Source organism: Cibotium barometz, chromosome 16 (assembly GCF_041138505.1).
Source record: "Cibotium barometz isolate CiBa-2024 chromosome 16, ASM4113850v1, whole genome shotgun sequence".
Lineage (NCBI taxonomy): Eukaryota > Viridiplantae > Streptophyta > Polypodiopsida > Cyatheales > Cibotiaceae > Cibotium > Cibotium barometz.
Window position 1 is genome coordinate 51,975,726 of NC_141061.1, and position 16,740 is coordinate 51,992,465.

Consider the following 16,740-nt stretch of genomic DNA (forward strand, 5'->3'; position numbering starts at 1 on the left):
ACAGAACTGCCTAGCATGCCTGCTCTAGAGAGAGAATGGCTGCTGGTTTTCAAATTTTCTTCACAAGCTAAGTTAGTGGAAAAGCTAAAATTATGGCTTTCACACTTAAGGTTTTTAGTAGACTGCTGGCTTTTCAAAAAATAAACAGAGGCCTTCAGTGCAAGTAAGGTTGGAAATGCACATGGGTTAATATAGGTTCATGCTTGTGAAGGATTTCCAATTGTCTCACAAAGAGCATGAGAGGAGTTTGACTATTTTATGATTTGTCATTGTGCAGGAGGTTGGTGGAGTGGAGTCCCTTTGATGAAATATAACAAGTGAGTTTAACTGACTTGTCTCTTAGAAGTTTCATTGCTTTGGAGTAAACTCGAGGCTCTGGTGTTTTGGGAAAAAATGTGTAGTACATAAACACCCTGACCTCATGTCATGTCAAAAGCCAACGAAACCCTTGAGTGCTTTGGAGTAAAAGCTGTTGAACGAGGGAAAACATTTCATACAATCAGCAGTGGTTTCACTTACTCTTTGTTCTGTTGTCCAGCCAGTTTCTGCCCGAGACGATGGCGAAAATATCTCTAGATTCCAACATTATAGTTGTATGCCAAAAAGGTTTGAGGTAACATTTTTTTTTCTTTGAAAAAGTGTGCGCTTGAATGAAGTGTACTTCATGTGTCTGTTCTTCTGTGGGGGCTTGAACTTCTATGTGAATCTGCCATGCTTCCAAATTGGCAAGAGTTAAGCAAGCCAAGCCAAGCCAAGTGGGTGCGATGGAAAAACAATAACCATGTAATGCACCATGTAACAGAGCACATAAAGAGCAATACATATTATAGAATAACTGAAATCCTGACATTGAGAACCACACAACTGAATTTTGGAAGGGCACTGAGAGGGGGATCCCTGCTTCCCCCGGCCTGATGCCCTGGAGAACTTGCAGAAGGGGGGTGTGCAGACTGGCCTGCATTTTTTTGTCCAATTGTAGGCCGTGTCCAGAGGGGAGTCGTTCTTTATTGCCGGCCACCATTTCAGATTACCCTGTGGTGGATGCCAATGGCTGTAGTATGCTTGTCTGCAGTCTGTGATCCAAGTCCAGGTATTCACATAGTCAAGTATGGATGAAGCTTAGTTTTCTCTGGCCATTGAAACAAGTAGAGGCATACTCTGGATCTTCGAAGTTCCCAGGTGTAAATGAAAAATGGATGGTTTCATATCCTACATAACATCTGGGACTTAAAGTGCACCCATGAGCGGTTCACTTGTAGGCCATCATGTTTTTACCATAGAAAATTGTGACTTGCCATCCTCTGTGTGTTGGAAATCAATGCTCCTTTGCATCTTCTCAGGTACTACCTAGCTCTATGTTGTGTCGCCCCCTTTATGAGGAGAAGCTGCCCTTTGTTTTAGCAGGTCAAATGCCTGAGAGGTCCCGGTTTGGACACGATTGTGACCAGATGGTTTGAGACAGATTGGACAGGTTTGGCACATTGCCAAATAGGCTACGTGCAAGTGCGGGCTGATATTTCCATATTTGACCCCTTTAAGGGTCGACGGAGATTTTTTTGAGACGTCCCCGAGTTGCGGGGACTTGAAATGGACACCTATATGAGCTTGGATGAGTCTGATCCCTAGTGTTATCTAACAGTATCCCAGTTGGGTGATTTGTCTAGTTGGGTGTTAACCATTTTATAAGCTAACATGGTTTTGCCCACCCGACCTACCATAAGGTGCTTTGCCATCTTACCCACTCAAACGGGCACTTAACCTTTGTAAGATGTCTCTAGAACATATAAAGCGGCCGTGCCATTTGGCGGGCCTAGTGTGAATACTAGTCATTTGCATATAAGTCATTTTTGACAATAAGCAAGACACAATCATTCCCTTGCAATAGTTTTCGTGTGAGCTCTCCTTCTTCCCTCTTCTTGCTTACTTACATGCTATTGTATTTTTACTTGCTTGATGGATGCTTGTTTGCATAGGTGTGATTGTAGGTTTTCCTCTTCCATTAGCTTCTTCTTTTCTCCCAATGAGGTGATAGCCCAAGGGGTGAAGATGTTTGCCTACAACCAGGAGGTCGTGGGTCTTAGAACCCCACAAGGTGCTTCCTTGGCAGCATCGCCTGCCTACAAGCGGATAAAATGTGCCTACGGGTGGGGGAAAATGGTACCTACGGGAGGATCTTGGGCCCGAGGCTACTCGGAAAAAAAAGCCCGTTCTTGGGTGATTTGCATGAAATTGTAGGCCAAGAGGCTTAGGTTTCATTGCTTTGAGCCAAGGATAAGCTTAGCAATTGTGATTAGGTCCATTGTTAGAATCAGTAGATTAGAAGCATGCATAATCATCAAAAAACAATCAACAAGCATTTAATTTCTTGCATCACAACCATTAATTAGAATTAGGGTCATTAATTAGAATTACGGTCATTAATCACTCCAAGTCCAAAAAATCTTTAAAAAATACCAAAATCCAGGCCAAACGAGCTCTCGAGTAGAAGACGTGAGCCCACAATCCCGCGCTAAAAGACATGGGTCTAGACACGTGAGCCTGTAGACGTGAGCTGTGAGCTTGAACACGTGAGCCATGAGCCTTGACACGTGAACGTGTGGACGTGAGCTTGCACATGTGAATGTGCAAACATGAGCCTGGAGACATGAACTTATAGACGTGAGTCTGGAGACGTAAACTTGCAGATGTGAGCCTGGAGACGTGAGTCTAGAGGTAGGTATACCTAATATAGTACGGACCAATTATTACTGTCATAAAGACTCGTACATATACACCTACCCATGTCCTTGGAAGATTTTCTTGTTATACAATCTGTACCAGCTACAAATTCCAAGGAAATTTCTTATCCAATAATTGCACATTGACCTTGTCATAGACCCAGTTTCTAGATTTCCGTGCCCCAAGTGGGCTCATTTCATACAAGGGAAGTATGTGAGCTGAGCTCATACAAAAAAGGCGTAAGCTTGTAGACGTGAGCCTAGAGAGGTGAACCTGCATATGTGAGCCTGGACACGTGAGTATGCATATGTGAGCTTGGAGACGTGAGTCTAGAGGTGTTAACCTGGACATGTGAGAGCCAAGAGACGTGAGCTTAGATACGTGAACCTAGACACATGAGCGTGGAGAAGTGAACCTAGAGGTGTGAATCTGGTCACGTGAGCCAAGAGATGTGAGCCTAGATACATGAACCTGACCTGACACATGAGCTTAGCAGTAGCCAAAAAAGGGAAAAAAATCAACTAAAAAAAAACATGTCTGAAACCATTTTTAGCCTTGCACCAGAAACACCAGGGACCTTTGATGCGAACCCGATCTGGAGTAATTGTTGGAAACGACAATACAGTCAGCTGTAGTGCATCAAGACACTTTCTCAAGCCCACTAAACCTTCGATCCTAGCAAACGACCAACACTCAATAGAGTGCCCCCTTGTTAAGAAGTCGAGACTTCTTCGGATCCACCTCAAGCGGGGAGCTTTGGAAGTAAATGAGCCCGCAAAACACAAACATGAGTGGAGGAACAATGGAACCCTTGGAAACAGGAGCCACCATGGATCTCTAAGCTCCATATTCACCAACTGGCTCTGTTTTAACAGCGTCTCAAATTTTATGAAGAAGGCATTTAATCACTCTATTTTTGGGTACAGCTCCAGTAAAGGAGTAGGAGTAGGAACTAGGAACCTTAGGGTTCGGTCCCATAGGAAGTTGTCAAACCATGTCAGACACCACAATGCTTCAAACATTTGGTGTTGATCTTGAGTTGGGTTTATCCCAAGCTGACCATGACTAGCAAACAACCCAACAACCGTAGTTACGACAATCGGGACATGTCTCTTTTGTTGTACCACTGGGGGTAAATGTTCCACAGTACACCCAACAGCAAGCGCACATAGAGAAGTCCCGCTCTCCACAGGAGCCTATTATAGAAGTGTCTTTACCACGGAACACAAGCTCCAGGGCCTACATTTCAAAACCCCTTACCAAGTGGTATGTACAGACCACCATCAATGCCATACCCACCTCCGGTATTACCACCCCAATTGGTCTCTCGTGGAACCGCACCAGTACAACATTACTCAATGACTTTGCGAGCGGCTCCTAGAGTCCAAAACTGAAGAGCTATGAGTCATATGAGCAATATGGTTTATATAGATATCCAGAGCAACCTCCAGCCATAGACTATACCTCTCTGTTCAAGGCCATGGTGCAATAAAGAGCGAGAGACCTCAACAGTATGGCACGTAGGCGACCTCTTCAATGTTTCCATTGCAAGGGCCCGCACTGTGTTGCCGAGTGTCCTCATAGAACCATCACACCTAAGCCCCAACTCCATCCTAGAATCTAGTGCCAAACCCCAATGTCATTCCATATGGAGGCACATGTTATATAAGTGTGGACATGAACATGCCTGCAAGGATTATCCCAATAGAGTGACAATCAGCGTGATAGCCGAACATTGGCCACTTTGGCGAGCCTTAACTTATTAAGTGTACAAGGTGGACTTATTCATATTGTCCCCCTTAATGCCATCACAAGGCTCCAAATCAAGTCGAGGGGCGTTGCCAAGTAAACATCCAAGGCAATAAAGAAGCATAAAGCTCAAGCTTCGACCTTGAGGCCAACAGCCCAAGAGCCAAAGGCACAAGCTCCAAAGGCAGCAACAACCACTAAAAAGGCTAATGAACCAGAACTAGAGGTGGAGAGGAAGAAGACCTCGAACGAAGAGCACGCAGAAATGCAACGCATGATCAGTTGTCAAGGGCAACAATGTCGTGACGATTGAAAGTGGTTTGGATAATAGCTTTGAAGCTGCCTCCCTTGTGGAGACAACAGACGATCCCCCGTTCAAACCAACTCTACTGAAGGAGAAGAAACCTATTGACTACAAAAAGGGCAACGACGTCGTGACCATTGAAAGTGGTTTGGATGATAGCTTTGAAGCTACCTCCTTCGTGGAGACAACGAGCGATCTCCTGTTCAAACCAGCTCTATGGAATGAGAAGAAACCCATTGACTACGAAAAGGGCAACGACGTCGTGACCATTGAAAGTGGTTCGGATGATGGCTTTGAAGCTGCCTCCCTTGTGGAGACAACGAGCAATCCCCCGTTCAAACCAGCTCTACAAAAACCTTCTGAAGAAACTCAAGGAGTACCCTAGACCTGTGTTGGAAAAGCAACAAATGAAACCAACCCAAAAGCTTGTAAGGAAGTTGCAAGATGAACTAGTGCCAGTACTTGAGCAAGTGGTCGAGTATCAACATCCGACCTTGCTTGAGCTGATCCCTGAGTACGAATGGGAGAATGCTCGTTGTCTCCGTCGTGGAGACAATGAGCGATCCCCTGTTTAAACCAGCTCTTGCAAAGACAACGAGCGATCTCCCAGTCAAATCAGCTTTATCCAAGTAGAAGAAACCCATTGACTACAAAAACCTTCAGAAGAAACTCAAGGAGTATTCCAACGTTGTGTTGGAAAAAGAGCGAATGAAAGAGCAAGTACTTGAGTGAGTGGTCGAGTATGAACCATTGACCATGTCTGAACCGAGCATTGATCCCATCCTTGCAGAGCCCTTGCGCCTATGTGTGCTAGGGTTTTCCAGAGATAGAAACAAGAGTGCGGTGGAATCACACACATAGCACACACAAGAGTCCTAAATTATTGCTTTGTATTATGTACAAGAAGAAGTAATACAACTGAAATTCAAGTACAAGATGAGGCTGAGAATGAAGACATCAAATCGCAGCCCTATGGCCTACTATTCACTTTTGGCTAGCACTTCGCCTGCAGAGAAATGCTCTGTGAAGTACAACGCTGAGGAAAGCAGATGAATATGACGATTTGGAAACCCATGTATATATATGCACCAATGCTCCTAGTCTGCCAGTTTTAGCTGCTGGGCCAGCTGTACCCGACTGCCATGGCATCTAGAGAATCTGGTGGAGAGGAACTCTGCGAAGGAGACCGTCACTGATGTGAATGGCATTTCTCCTTCCAACTATGCGCAAGTGTAGAATGAAAAGTTTTGCCACTGCGTCCTCAAAATCGTCCAAAACTTGCTCTGAAGCATGGGCCCTTGTAGATTATAGATCCGGAATACTAGGTGCTTGAGTTTTAGCTGCCTGCGCGTCCATGGATGCTTTCATGCTGAGAAGCAAATCAGTGAGTTATGAATCCATGACAAATATCTAGTGATCAAGGACCGGGTGAGGGATTTCAGCCTTGCATGATGAGGTACGGGTTTGGTGAGACAGGTGGGTTTGGTGGGATACTGGATAGGGAAGCTAACTATACCCCAAATAACCCAGGTACAGTGAAGAGAATCCAAATATTTACTCTTCCCAAACCCCGAATGCACATGGGTGCTAGCAAAGAAAAGAAATTTGTGGCGCTGAAACTAGCTGTAGAACTCTTGTGCCTATGTGCTAGGGTTTTCCATAGAGAAAGAAGAGTGCGACGGAATCACACATACAGTGCACAAACAAGTCCTAAACATTGCTTTGTATTATGTACAAGAAGAAGTAATACAATTGAAATTCAAGTACAAGATGTGGCTGAGAATGAAGACGGCAACTCGCAGCTCTGTGACCTACTGTTCACTCTTGGCTAGCACTTCGCCTTTAGAGAAAGCAAATGAATATGACGATTTGGCAACCTACATATATAAATATATCCTCTGGTCCCTATATCCTCTGGTCTGATCTGGAGAAGAGAAGGCTCCCCGGTGTGTGGCCAAACTCTGGTAAGTGCCATGGATCCTGGCCCCTCAAGGAGAGGACCAACTCCCCGAGGCCGTGTTCTCACTTGTCCTCTAGGTCCTTCAGCATGTTAAAATCTCCACATGTGCACCAAAAATGTGCTTGGGTGTCTTACTTGGGCCGAGAACTCGGTCCACCCTACCACCCTATTAGGGGCATAACTGTTGAGGAAACCCACACGGCCTTCCCCAACCCTGACTATAATCCACTGCGCCCTCCCCTGAACAATGGTGTGTGAATCCAGCACTGACGGAAGCAACTTGAAATTCTGTGAAGAAGCTTCATACACCTGAAACAGTATTCACTCTCTTCGAAGTCCATAATTAGAGTCTGCATTGACCATGCCATGTTTCTTCTGTTCCTCATGGTATTTGTGATCAATTGGGGATCTTGCCTGTAGCATGACTTAGCCGAGCTACACCAAGCTTGGCTGGCATGGCTTTAGCGTTGGAGAGAATCTTTTATGCTTAATCATTCTGGAAATTTGTGCAACAGTGGGATGCATGGAGAGTCAAATCAACGATTCTTTGTGCTTTCTTGTGCCAACTTCTTATGCTTGCAGATCATTGGCAGCATGTGAGCAGCTTTATAATGCTGGCTACAGGAACCTGTTTTGGATAGAAGGTGGCCTAGATGCTGCAGAAGAAGGGGTGGGATTTTTTCTGATGCTTTTTGGGTGTGATGTCGGACAAATTGTGCTCAAACTCAGGTTAATGAACCTTTTTTTGGGGGGTTTTATGATGGTGACATAGGATCTAAGCAGAGAGGGACCTCAACCTTTCAAGTTTGCGGGTATCGGCGGAGTCTCTGAATTTCTAGGGTGAGAATCACATCTAACATTTTTTTTGGGACAATCTCTATGCATGATTAGTTATGTTGCTTATCATTTTTTTTGGTCTGCCAGCTGGACAGACGAGCAAAGAGCTGCGGGTGCAAAGGAGGGCTGGACTTACAGAGCAGTGTTTTTCAGCCGACTTGTATGTGTTTGATTTTTGCTCGTGCAGTTTGTGAGCTTGTCAGATTGATGCTTGTGCTATTTTAGGTCCACACGTAGATTCGTAGTTAGAAAGGAGAGGGAAGCTTATGGCATATTATCTAGGCTGCTTGATCTTCAAACTGCCTTTCTTGGCATGTCCATGCTTTGACCGGACTTCTACACTCTGATGTACTTGTTGCAGTACAAGCATTCCTTCGTTGAATAAAAGAATCACATGCTGCTTGCTGCTCTCCCTTGCACTTTGGCGAAATCTGATGCAATAGGGAATCTTGAACCTGCTACTCTTTAAGATTGGTCTTCTCCCCTTGGCTGGCTGCTCCAAGAAACCTGAAGGAGATATGTAGAAAAGGGAGGTTATATTTATAGGTCTCCAAAAAGTAGGCCATCTTGTGTTATCTTGCATTGGTTGTGTTAAAGTTACTTTGCAACAAAGACATTCACACTTCTGGGCAGCAGGTAAAAAGGGCAGCAGGTAGCCTACTTTTGTGGGTTGTGGGCCCCCCTTGCCTCAGGCGCAAAGCCCTCTTTTGTCCCTTCATAGATTAGGGCTTGGGCTCACGACATGGGCCGATTCCTTCTCCTAAACCCTGACCCTAACTAGTAGCCTAGCATGGCACATGCATCTAATCAATGGGGATGATGCATGTGACAAACAATCCCATGTCTGGTAGTCTTTTCTTTGAGGAGAGGAGAAGCATTCAAAACCCCAGAGGATAGATTTGCCTAGGGATAGGCATGTGCTTGTGAGCTGGTCGTCCAAGTTGAGATAATTGATAGCTAGTCTGAGAGTGATCAGCCGCACCATGATGGCACTGTGTAGCTGCCCATTCCAAAGTTTTTTCCCAAGCATGTTGGTCTTTCCATACTACTGCTCCCCTGTATCATGATTCTGATGGAAGCTGCTTTTCTCAAATGAAGTGGATGAGAAATGTTGGCGCATTTTAAGAAGTACATTTCTTCTTGTTGCAAAGTAGTGTAAACCTTCTCTCTTCTCTCAGAAAACGGAATGAACAAGACGACTTTTTACAGGTGGCCATTGTTCTTCTTGTGGATGCGTTGTTCTTGGGAGCTCAGCAAGTCGGCCAGTCTTTGAAGCACTGATGGAAAAGTCTACTCTAAGAAGGTTCATTTGTAGTAAAGCAATACTGTAACATAAAGTTTTGTAGCATACACTCAGACGTAGTCTTGTGGATTTTCACACGGGAGCTAGTGAGAAACTTGAGTCTTGTGGATTTTCACAAGGGAGCTAGTGAGAAACTTACTTGTCAATTGTGGAAGCCAAGCCTAAGATTGTGTTTTGTCGTGAAAAGCATTCACAAACACAAGCATGAAACCATAAGCACGAGAGAGAGAGAGAGAGAGAGAGAGAGAGAGAAAAGTTAAGTGGCTCGCTCTGCTCACAGGATTATGCCCAATCAGCTTTTTTTTTCAATGCATTACACGAGTGTGGACGAGGGTACTCAAATCAGGAAATTGTGGCTAGATTTGTGGTCATATCATAGCATTGTGTGCAGCAAGGTCTAATGCATTGAGGAGATGCTTTCACACTTTGTAGATGATGCAAGTAAATGGGTAGCAACAAGAGGGGACTGGGATTTTTTGTTGTGCTGCATGCTCTGAGCTGGAGCCGGAATGCATACATCTGATGTACGTACTCAAACAGACATGGTGCACAAGTACAGATAAATCCCAGTGTAATTAAGTAATTGTAATTATGTGTGCTTGAGTGCGCGCTGGCCCTGCAGATGGTTTAGATATGGAGGTGAGTACTAGGTGGATGTCAGAGTCTTTTTTCTTAGACCACTGGTCTCTGACATATCTACACATAATGATGCTTGTTGTACTTCTTTCAGACACAAGCATATAATTAATCATCAAAGTGCATATAGACAAGCATGCTTATTCACTTACAAGATTACTAAGCAATCATTATAAAATTTCCAAGCATTGTTTCAGTATGGTGAGACCACCAATTGTAACTTTAGCCTGAGTCACAATTAGTCACATGATGTACATCAAATAGCCAAAAAAAAAAAAGGCAATGCAAGGCAAATGCAATTCTTCTTCGTATACTTTTAATCATTTCTAATTCTTTACAAAATTCTTTTTCCTTCTCTTCATCTTGTATTTGTAGTGGACTTTCTTCTCTATAGATTATCAAGTTTTCCTATTTTTGCTCTAATTACAAGGACAAGCACCCCCCCCCCCCCCCCTTTTTTTTTTTGGCTAAAATTGTGTCTCTATGTACTCACACACACACACACACACGTATACGTATAGGGGGGAGTTTGGATTAACATTAGTGTTGGGCAAATTACACCTTTGGAACCAAGTTCAATTGCAATGCATCATGAAACGTCCTCATATAGTACCAAAAGTCTTCATTGTTTGCAAGCTAGGTCAAATATGCATGAATTATGGCTTCTATTAAGGACTCGTCCCCCTCAAAGACCTACTCGCTTTCTTGTGTTTCTTGTTGCATACCTTTTACATGTAAGCTATGTAGGTGTAAGTTCCCAGGTGGTGGTATTAGTGTGTACGATTAGAGGTCAGCATTCTTTTGTGAAATGATGTTAATTCCACACCCCTTGTAAGATCCAAGCACAACAATGGCATCTTGGATGCCATGGTAGCATGGTGTTTGGGAAACTATTTCTTACCAAGCCTTAGGTTAGATCCTTTTTCAAGGATGAATTTCTTCCTTATCCCATTGATTTGAGGAGGCATTTTAATAATTAAACAAGAATGTGAAGTTTTTCTTGAGTTCTTGGTTCCCTTGTTGGAGGATTTAATGGATGAAGATAAGAATTTCTCTTCTCTATTTTTAATGGGACTCCATGGAAACCATCCCTTAAAAATCACATAGTCAAAGAAATTGTTATCTTTCTCCTATGTTGGAGATCATCATGTGGCCAATGACTTTCGGGAAACACTTGGGGTTAGCCCCCCACTCCTCTCTTGGTGCTTGCACCCTTTGTCTCCTTGGAGGAAAGGTCTTTTCTACTTATTAGTTATCTTTGAGCTTCAAATTTTTCGAAGTTGATGGCAATTCATGCGATGATGTGAGTAGCTCAACAATTCGTTAGATATACAACGTACTAATCAAGTTAAAAGCTTACCTTAGCCTTGTCGAAGCATGTATCATTGGGTCTTACCTTTCAGTCACAAATGTAGCTTCTTATTTGAGCTCGGCTATCGTGTTCTCGCTCTATTGGCACACTCTAATGCTCCTTTTTCAAAGGGGTGAAGGGAGAGCTCTTAGTGTCTAGATGGAGGCAAGAAGGGATGATCCTTCGTGAATGGTCTCTCTCACAAAAGGCGGAAAAAGAAGAATCTAATGCAAGAGGAAAACTTATAATCACACGTATCCAAACAAGGATCCATTAAGCAAGGAACAACATAATAGCATGCAAGTATGTAAGAAGAGGGAAGGAGGAGAGCTCACAAGAAAACTATTGCAAGGGAATGATTGTGTATTGCTTATTATCGAAATTGACATATACAAGTGACTAGTTTTCACACTAGGTTGGCCAAACTTAAAAATGGTCCGGCCTCTATTATTAGTCTTGATCAGTTATGTACACTAAGTTCATAGACTTTTCCTATTTGACATTAAGCCCATGATAAGGTTGCTTTATATGTTACAATGTTGTCTTACAGAAGTTAAGTGTTCGTTCAAGCGGGTAAGATAGCAAAGCATCTTACGATAGGTTGGGCAGACAAAACCACGTTAACCAACAGAGTGGTTAACATATCTCCCTTCTTAATGGTGGTCATGTCTTCACATTACCCATCGGTGATGAAGTTGTTGTCGAGAAGAGGATGCTGTTGGCAGCCAAGGTTAAATAGTTAGTTCGGGACCGAGTTCGAGACCGACCCACAACTAAGTATGGACCAAAGTGATGGATAGTCCTGATGGCAGGAAAGTGATAGGTGACATAGAGGTATTTTATGCCAGGGCTTTGTTAATTGTGAAAGCAGTGTGTGGGCCCTTCAACATGAGGTTGGTAGAAGCGACTGCATCCTGTGTTTTAGCGGAATGTGTGCTGGGATCTTATGGAATGGTTGGCATGGGTAGATGGAGGTCCAATACGTCTTGCCCAACAAGGTATTATACTCGTATCTCATAGCGTGATGCGGAGAAATTGGGCCTTTGCTTGACAAATTGGTCAGCGAGGTTTGATTGGTGTTGAATTAGAGTATGGAGGCAAAGGGTGAGGTTTTATTGGTGTTCTAGAAGGAGAGGATATAGCCTCGGTGGCCCAAGCGAGAGTACCCCAAGTGATGATCCGGGTCGATGCCCTGTCCATAGAGAAGATGCGGAGAATCCACCTAATCTAGGGGATAATGCTAAGTCCACTCTCCTAGGTCCCACTACAACCGCATGAGAGGTTGGCACTCCCAAATCCAAAACCGCCAAAGTCTCTCCCTAGCCACCTTGGTTGGTGCTGGATCTATGTGCCATGCCCGTGCCCGAAAACCAATCACCCTCACCCTCTGCAAGGTGCAGTCTCTAAAATCCTCCAAGGGGTGCTCTGATCTCTCTAGTCTGCCATGGGATCCAATAGAAAAAGTGAGCAGACCACTATCCTCATCTGCTCCATGGACTGCCACGAGGATATCGTGTCTGGTGAACACGCCTAGCCACATCGAGAGGGAGGGTCGGGTTTGGAATAGGAGTCAGCAACTCTTGAGGAATAGTTGAGTCGATGTCGATGTTGAGCCTGTCTCTACCCCGGATCCCTATGAGGCCTCTCTCCTGCTCCACTTGAGGTAACTACCTATGTGCAATTCAATCTCCGAGAGACCTGGTTGGTCCAATGCTCAAGGTGCCCTAGGATATATGCGGTCGGGCCCCTAGCATGTGGTCACTGGGTGGGTAAGCGGATCACGGGGGTCCAGATCAAAGGCTGTCGAAGCTGCTCCTCTTAGACCAATGGAACAATCTGTCTGAGGGTTGCCCTCATATAATCCCAAGCACGAAGTAGACTGGCTACGAATTTTTCCTCAAAGGCATGACTAAAGCCACAGGCTCGCATCTCTGTAAAGATCCATCTAGTACTCTGTGGCCATGGGCCTCCAAAAGGCTCGGAGTGCAGGTTGAAATCCTAGCCAAGAGGAAATCCTTCCAAGGCTCACCATCGGGTAGGTAGTCCTCTGGCAATCAACTTGCCCAACATTGCACGGCTGTGAATAGCTAGATCGATGAGACCAAGCCCCCCTCTACTACGTGGCTGAATGATCACTCTTCATGCCACCTGCACGGCTCTGAATAGCTAGATCGATGAGTCCAAGCCCCTCTCTACTACGTGGTTGAATGATCACTCTTCATGCCCTGGTTGGCCTCCCATCACTTCCGGCCCACAAGAAGTTTCGGATCAAACGCTACTTGGCTAATACATGCCCAAGAAAAGGCCCAGCATGAGGTGATGTGCCACATCAAGTAGCATACTACATTATATGGTAAGATCTCAAATTTTGTATGTTCTCATGTTATTGATTCTTATTGAAAATAACCAATGTGCATATGCTATTATCATTTTTATTCCAGCACATTTTAGAGGCTCATGGTCCCTACTTTTCAAATTAGAGAAGCTTAGCTATCTGGTCTACCCAAGGCATGGGAGCACTCACATTGGCAAGCTCGTTTTGTGGGTTTCAAAAGGCCACCTTGCATGGCGGTGGAATCCATGAAGTCATTGCATTGAGACAATTACTCATGTGGTGGTACAAGAGGATTGCAGTTAGGATAGAGGAGAAACAAGCCACTCTCGATATAACACATTGACTTCATGGGGCCTAATGCTTTGAATATTGAAAATTTGATTCTTCAAAAAGCTTCACAATTATAAATCAATGACTCCATGATCCATAATCAATAGTTTTACTTCAGAAGTGTCATTGTATTACATTAAAAAGATAATTGTTTACAAGAGATGGGAGTCTACTACTACTCCTGATCGTGTTTGTTCGAGACTAGCATCCTTTGGTGCATAAAGTCTTGCCCTCTTTGAAGATGGCTCGGCATCATCTTGCAACTATAGAACTAGCGGAACTCTCGATATTTTGAATTTGAGAAGCTCCCTTTTGTCATATTCACTTAGCATCTTGGGATCCCTGATCTTACATGTTAATCCATATGCGGTATAAGCTAAGTAATATTTTCTCCTTAGAGCATACACTTTGGGGCCCTAATCGAAGATTCGCACCGCTAACTGCTTCTCCAGAAGCAAGATTTTGTTTGCATTTGACTTGACGGTGTACCTCCCAAGATATCTAGATAATGTCTTGGGACAAACAATGGAAATTTAGGTTTATCCTTTGAAAACTTTTTGTGGAATCTAAGGAATTGTGGAAATTTTAGTTGGTTAATGTACTCTCCCAGTGCTGAGTCCTTTCCTACTCCTCCCACTCGTATTCTTGATGTGTGCAGGAGAAAATCATCCTCATACACAAAAAAAAGTTGTCCACCATAAGCCAACAAAACAAATGTAATATGAAGCTTCATCATGATATTTAAAATTATTGTAATAAGGCCTTTTGATTCTTGTCCATATATTGATTGTTGAGTTGGCATCCTAGATAGATGAAGACTCTCCTTCCCTTCCCATTTGCAAAATATTGAGTCTTTGCTGAATAGCTTGAAATTCCTCTTCAATGGGAAGGTTGGCTTCATAGTGACGAGTGTCCTTGTGCGTCGTTATTACTAGTGTCTCAACAGGAGTATAGAACTCACTGTCCTTGACATTTGAGTCCAATAGAGGATACTTATCCACATCTGGATTGACGAAATCATCATCTTCTTCAAGATTCTGTGCGATGATGGTGAGATAGTAGTCCTCCCTAATGTCAAACAACACTTAAATATCTCTTATTAGGACATACTGGTTGTCACCTATTGGATATACGAGGAGAACTGAGGTCAGAATGTGCTATGTTTCCTCTATCACAACGGGGTCCTCATTAGCTGTAACCACTTGGGTTTCCTCTTATAAGGGTGTTAGTATCAAGCTGATGAGGTCCCTCTTCATAGCCAAGTTTATCTCCTACGCAACTTCCTAAGCCTTATCTTCTGCTCTTGAAGGTTCCTCTTCCCTCTCCTCATCTCCTTCTATTAAAACTTACTTATCCTTAAGTAGCAGATGCAAATAAAAAATAAACCCGTGGTGGTAGTTAACAAGATGACATTTGCGCTTGTGTACACGGAACTTACTATGTGTCTTCTTCCTATTCTTTGGCACCTTTGGAATATCCATATTTACCTTATGTCTTGAGGATATTGAAGAAAAAAGATCGTCCACATGCACGTATTGAACATTGTCTAGGATGATTCCATCATTCAAAGTGATCTCCTAGTATTGTTGCTCTTTCTCTTGGAGATACGAGCATGCAGACATGATCATATCCTCGAGGGAGAAATTGCAAGAAAACATATGTATTATCTCAGGTTGGCAATGGTGTGCTGGCCGACTTTATGAAGGAAGTTGAACAATTTCTTCTTAGGAGTTTCTTAAAACCAATTATTGGGTTTAAACTCGATCTCAAAAGGATGGGTCGTCAAAAGATTGTTAACTATACAGGAATGAAAGAATAATGGTGATTTGCAATTACAGTATAGAAGTTTGTATAGCGCGATTTACGATGGATGTTGGTGAGTGAAGCTTGATATCGCGTTGTACTGAATCGAAATATACAAGGTCTATGCTGCACAAATATGTAACAACCGGCTTTAAAGTTAGCGATGCTTTAATTTTTCATTATAACATGACTATGGGCCGTAGGGTTCCATATTCGCGCTATACTAATTTGTGTACTTAAAAATTAAGCTAGCGACTATGGGACGGTGATCGAGAGTAGGGTTCCATATTCGAGCTATACTGACCTTATATATTGGAAGTTAGTACAATGCGATTTAGGGTGGATGTTGGCGAGTGAACCCTTATATCACGTTGTACTGAATTGCAATATACAAGGTCTATGTTGCACAAATATGCAACAACCACTAGCAACCGGCTTTAAAAGCTCGTGATACTACAATTTTTCATTAGAATGTGACTATGGGTCAACGAGATCGACTGTAGGGTTCCATATTTGTGGTATATATTCAGACCTTGTATATTGCAAGTCAGTACAACACGAGTGAAGCCTTATATCACATTGTACTGAATTGTAATAGACAAGGTCTATGTTGCATAAATATATAATAACCACTAGCAACTGGCTTTAAAAGCTTGTGATACTATAGTTTTCCATTAGAACACGACTATGAGCTGGCGATCATTGGTAGGATTCCATACTATCCGCTATACTGACCTTGTATAATTGCAAGTACAGTGCGATTTAGGATGGATGTCGGTGAGTGTTATATCGCATTGTATTGAATTATAATATACAAGGTCTATGTTGCACAAATATGCAACAACCACTAGCAACCGACTTTAAAAGCCCGTGATACTATAGTTTTTCATTAGAATGCAACTATGGACTGGTGATTGGATGTAGGGATCCATATTCGTGCTATACTAACCTTGTATTTTGCAAGACAGTACAATGTGATTTAGAGTGGATGTTGGCGAGTGAAGCCTTATATTGCGTTGTATTAAATTACAATATAGAAGATCTATGTTGCACAAATATGCAACCACCACTAAAAACCAACTTTAAAAGCTCGCGAGTCTAGCCTATTTTCATTAAAACGCAAGTCTTGTCTATTTTTATTAAAACGCAAGTATGGGCCATCGATTGGCAAGGTTCCATATTCGTGCTATACTGACCTTTTGTATATTGCAATTCAACACATCACAATTTAGGTGGATGTCAACGTGAGTGAAGCCTTACATCACGTTGTACTGAATTGCAATATACAATGTCTATTGCACAAATACGCAACAACCACTAACAACCAGCTTTAAAAGCTCATGATACTATAATTTTTCATTAAACGTGATTGTGGGCTGGCAATCGGCCCCGTAGGGTTCCATATTCACACTAT

General features: G+C 43.1%; 1 protein-coding gene across 1 annotated transcript in view; it reads left to right on the forward strand.

Annotated features, from left to right (window-relative positions):
• LOC147630728 (Rhodanese/Cell cycle control phosphatase superfamily protein) overlaps positions 1 to 9,051 on the forward strand; it is a 34,172-nt gene extending 25,121 nt beyond the window's left edge. Inside the window, exons 5-10 of the mRNA XM_086810699.1 lie at positions 278 to 317; positions 539 to 613; positions 7,314 to 7,401; positions 7,504 to 7,571; positions 7,656 to 7,728; positions 8,778 to 9,051. Of these exons, the coding sequence (XP_086666825.1) occupies positions 278 to 317; positions 539 to 613; positions 7,314 to 7,401; positions 7,504 to 7,571; positions 7,656 to 7,728; positions 8,778 to 8,849 (416 nt within the window). The 3' untranslated portion in view covers positions 8,850 to 9,051. The remainder of the gene's footprint in view (positions 1 to 277; positions 318 to 538; positions 614 to 7,313; positions 7,402 to 7,503; positions 7,572 to 7,655; positions 7,729 to 8,777) is intronic.
• The last annotated feature ends 7,689 nt before the right edge of the window (positions 9,052 to 16,740 follow it).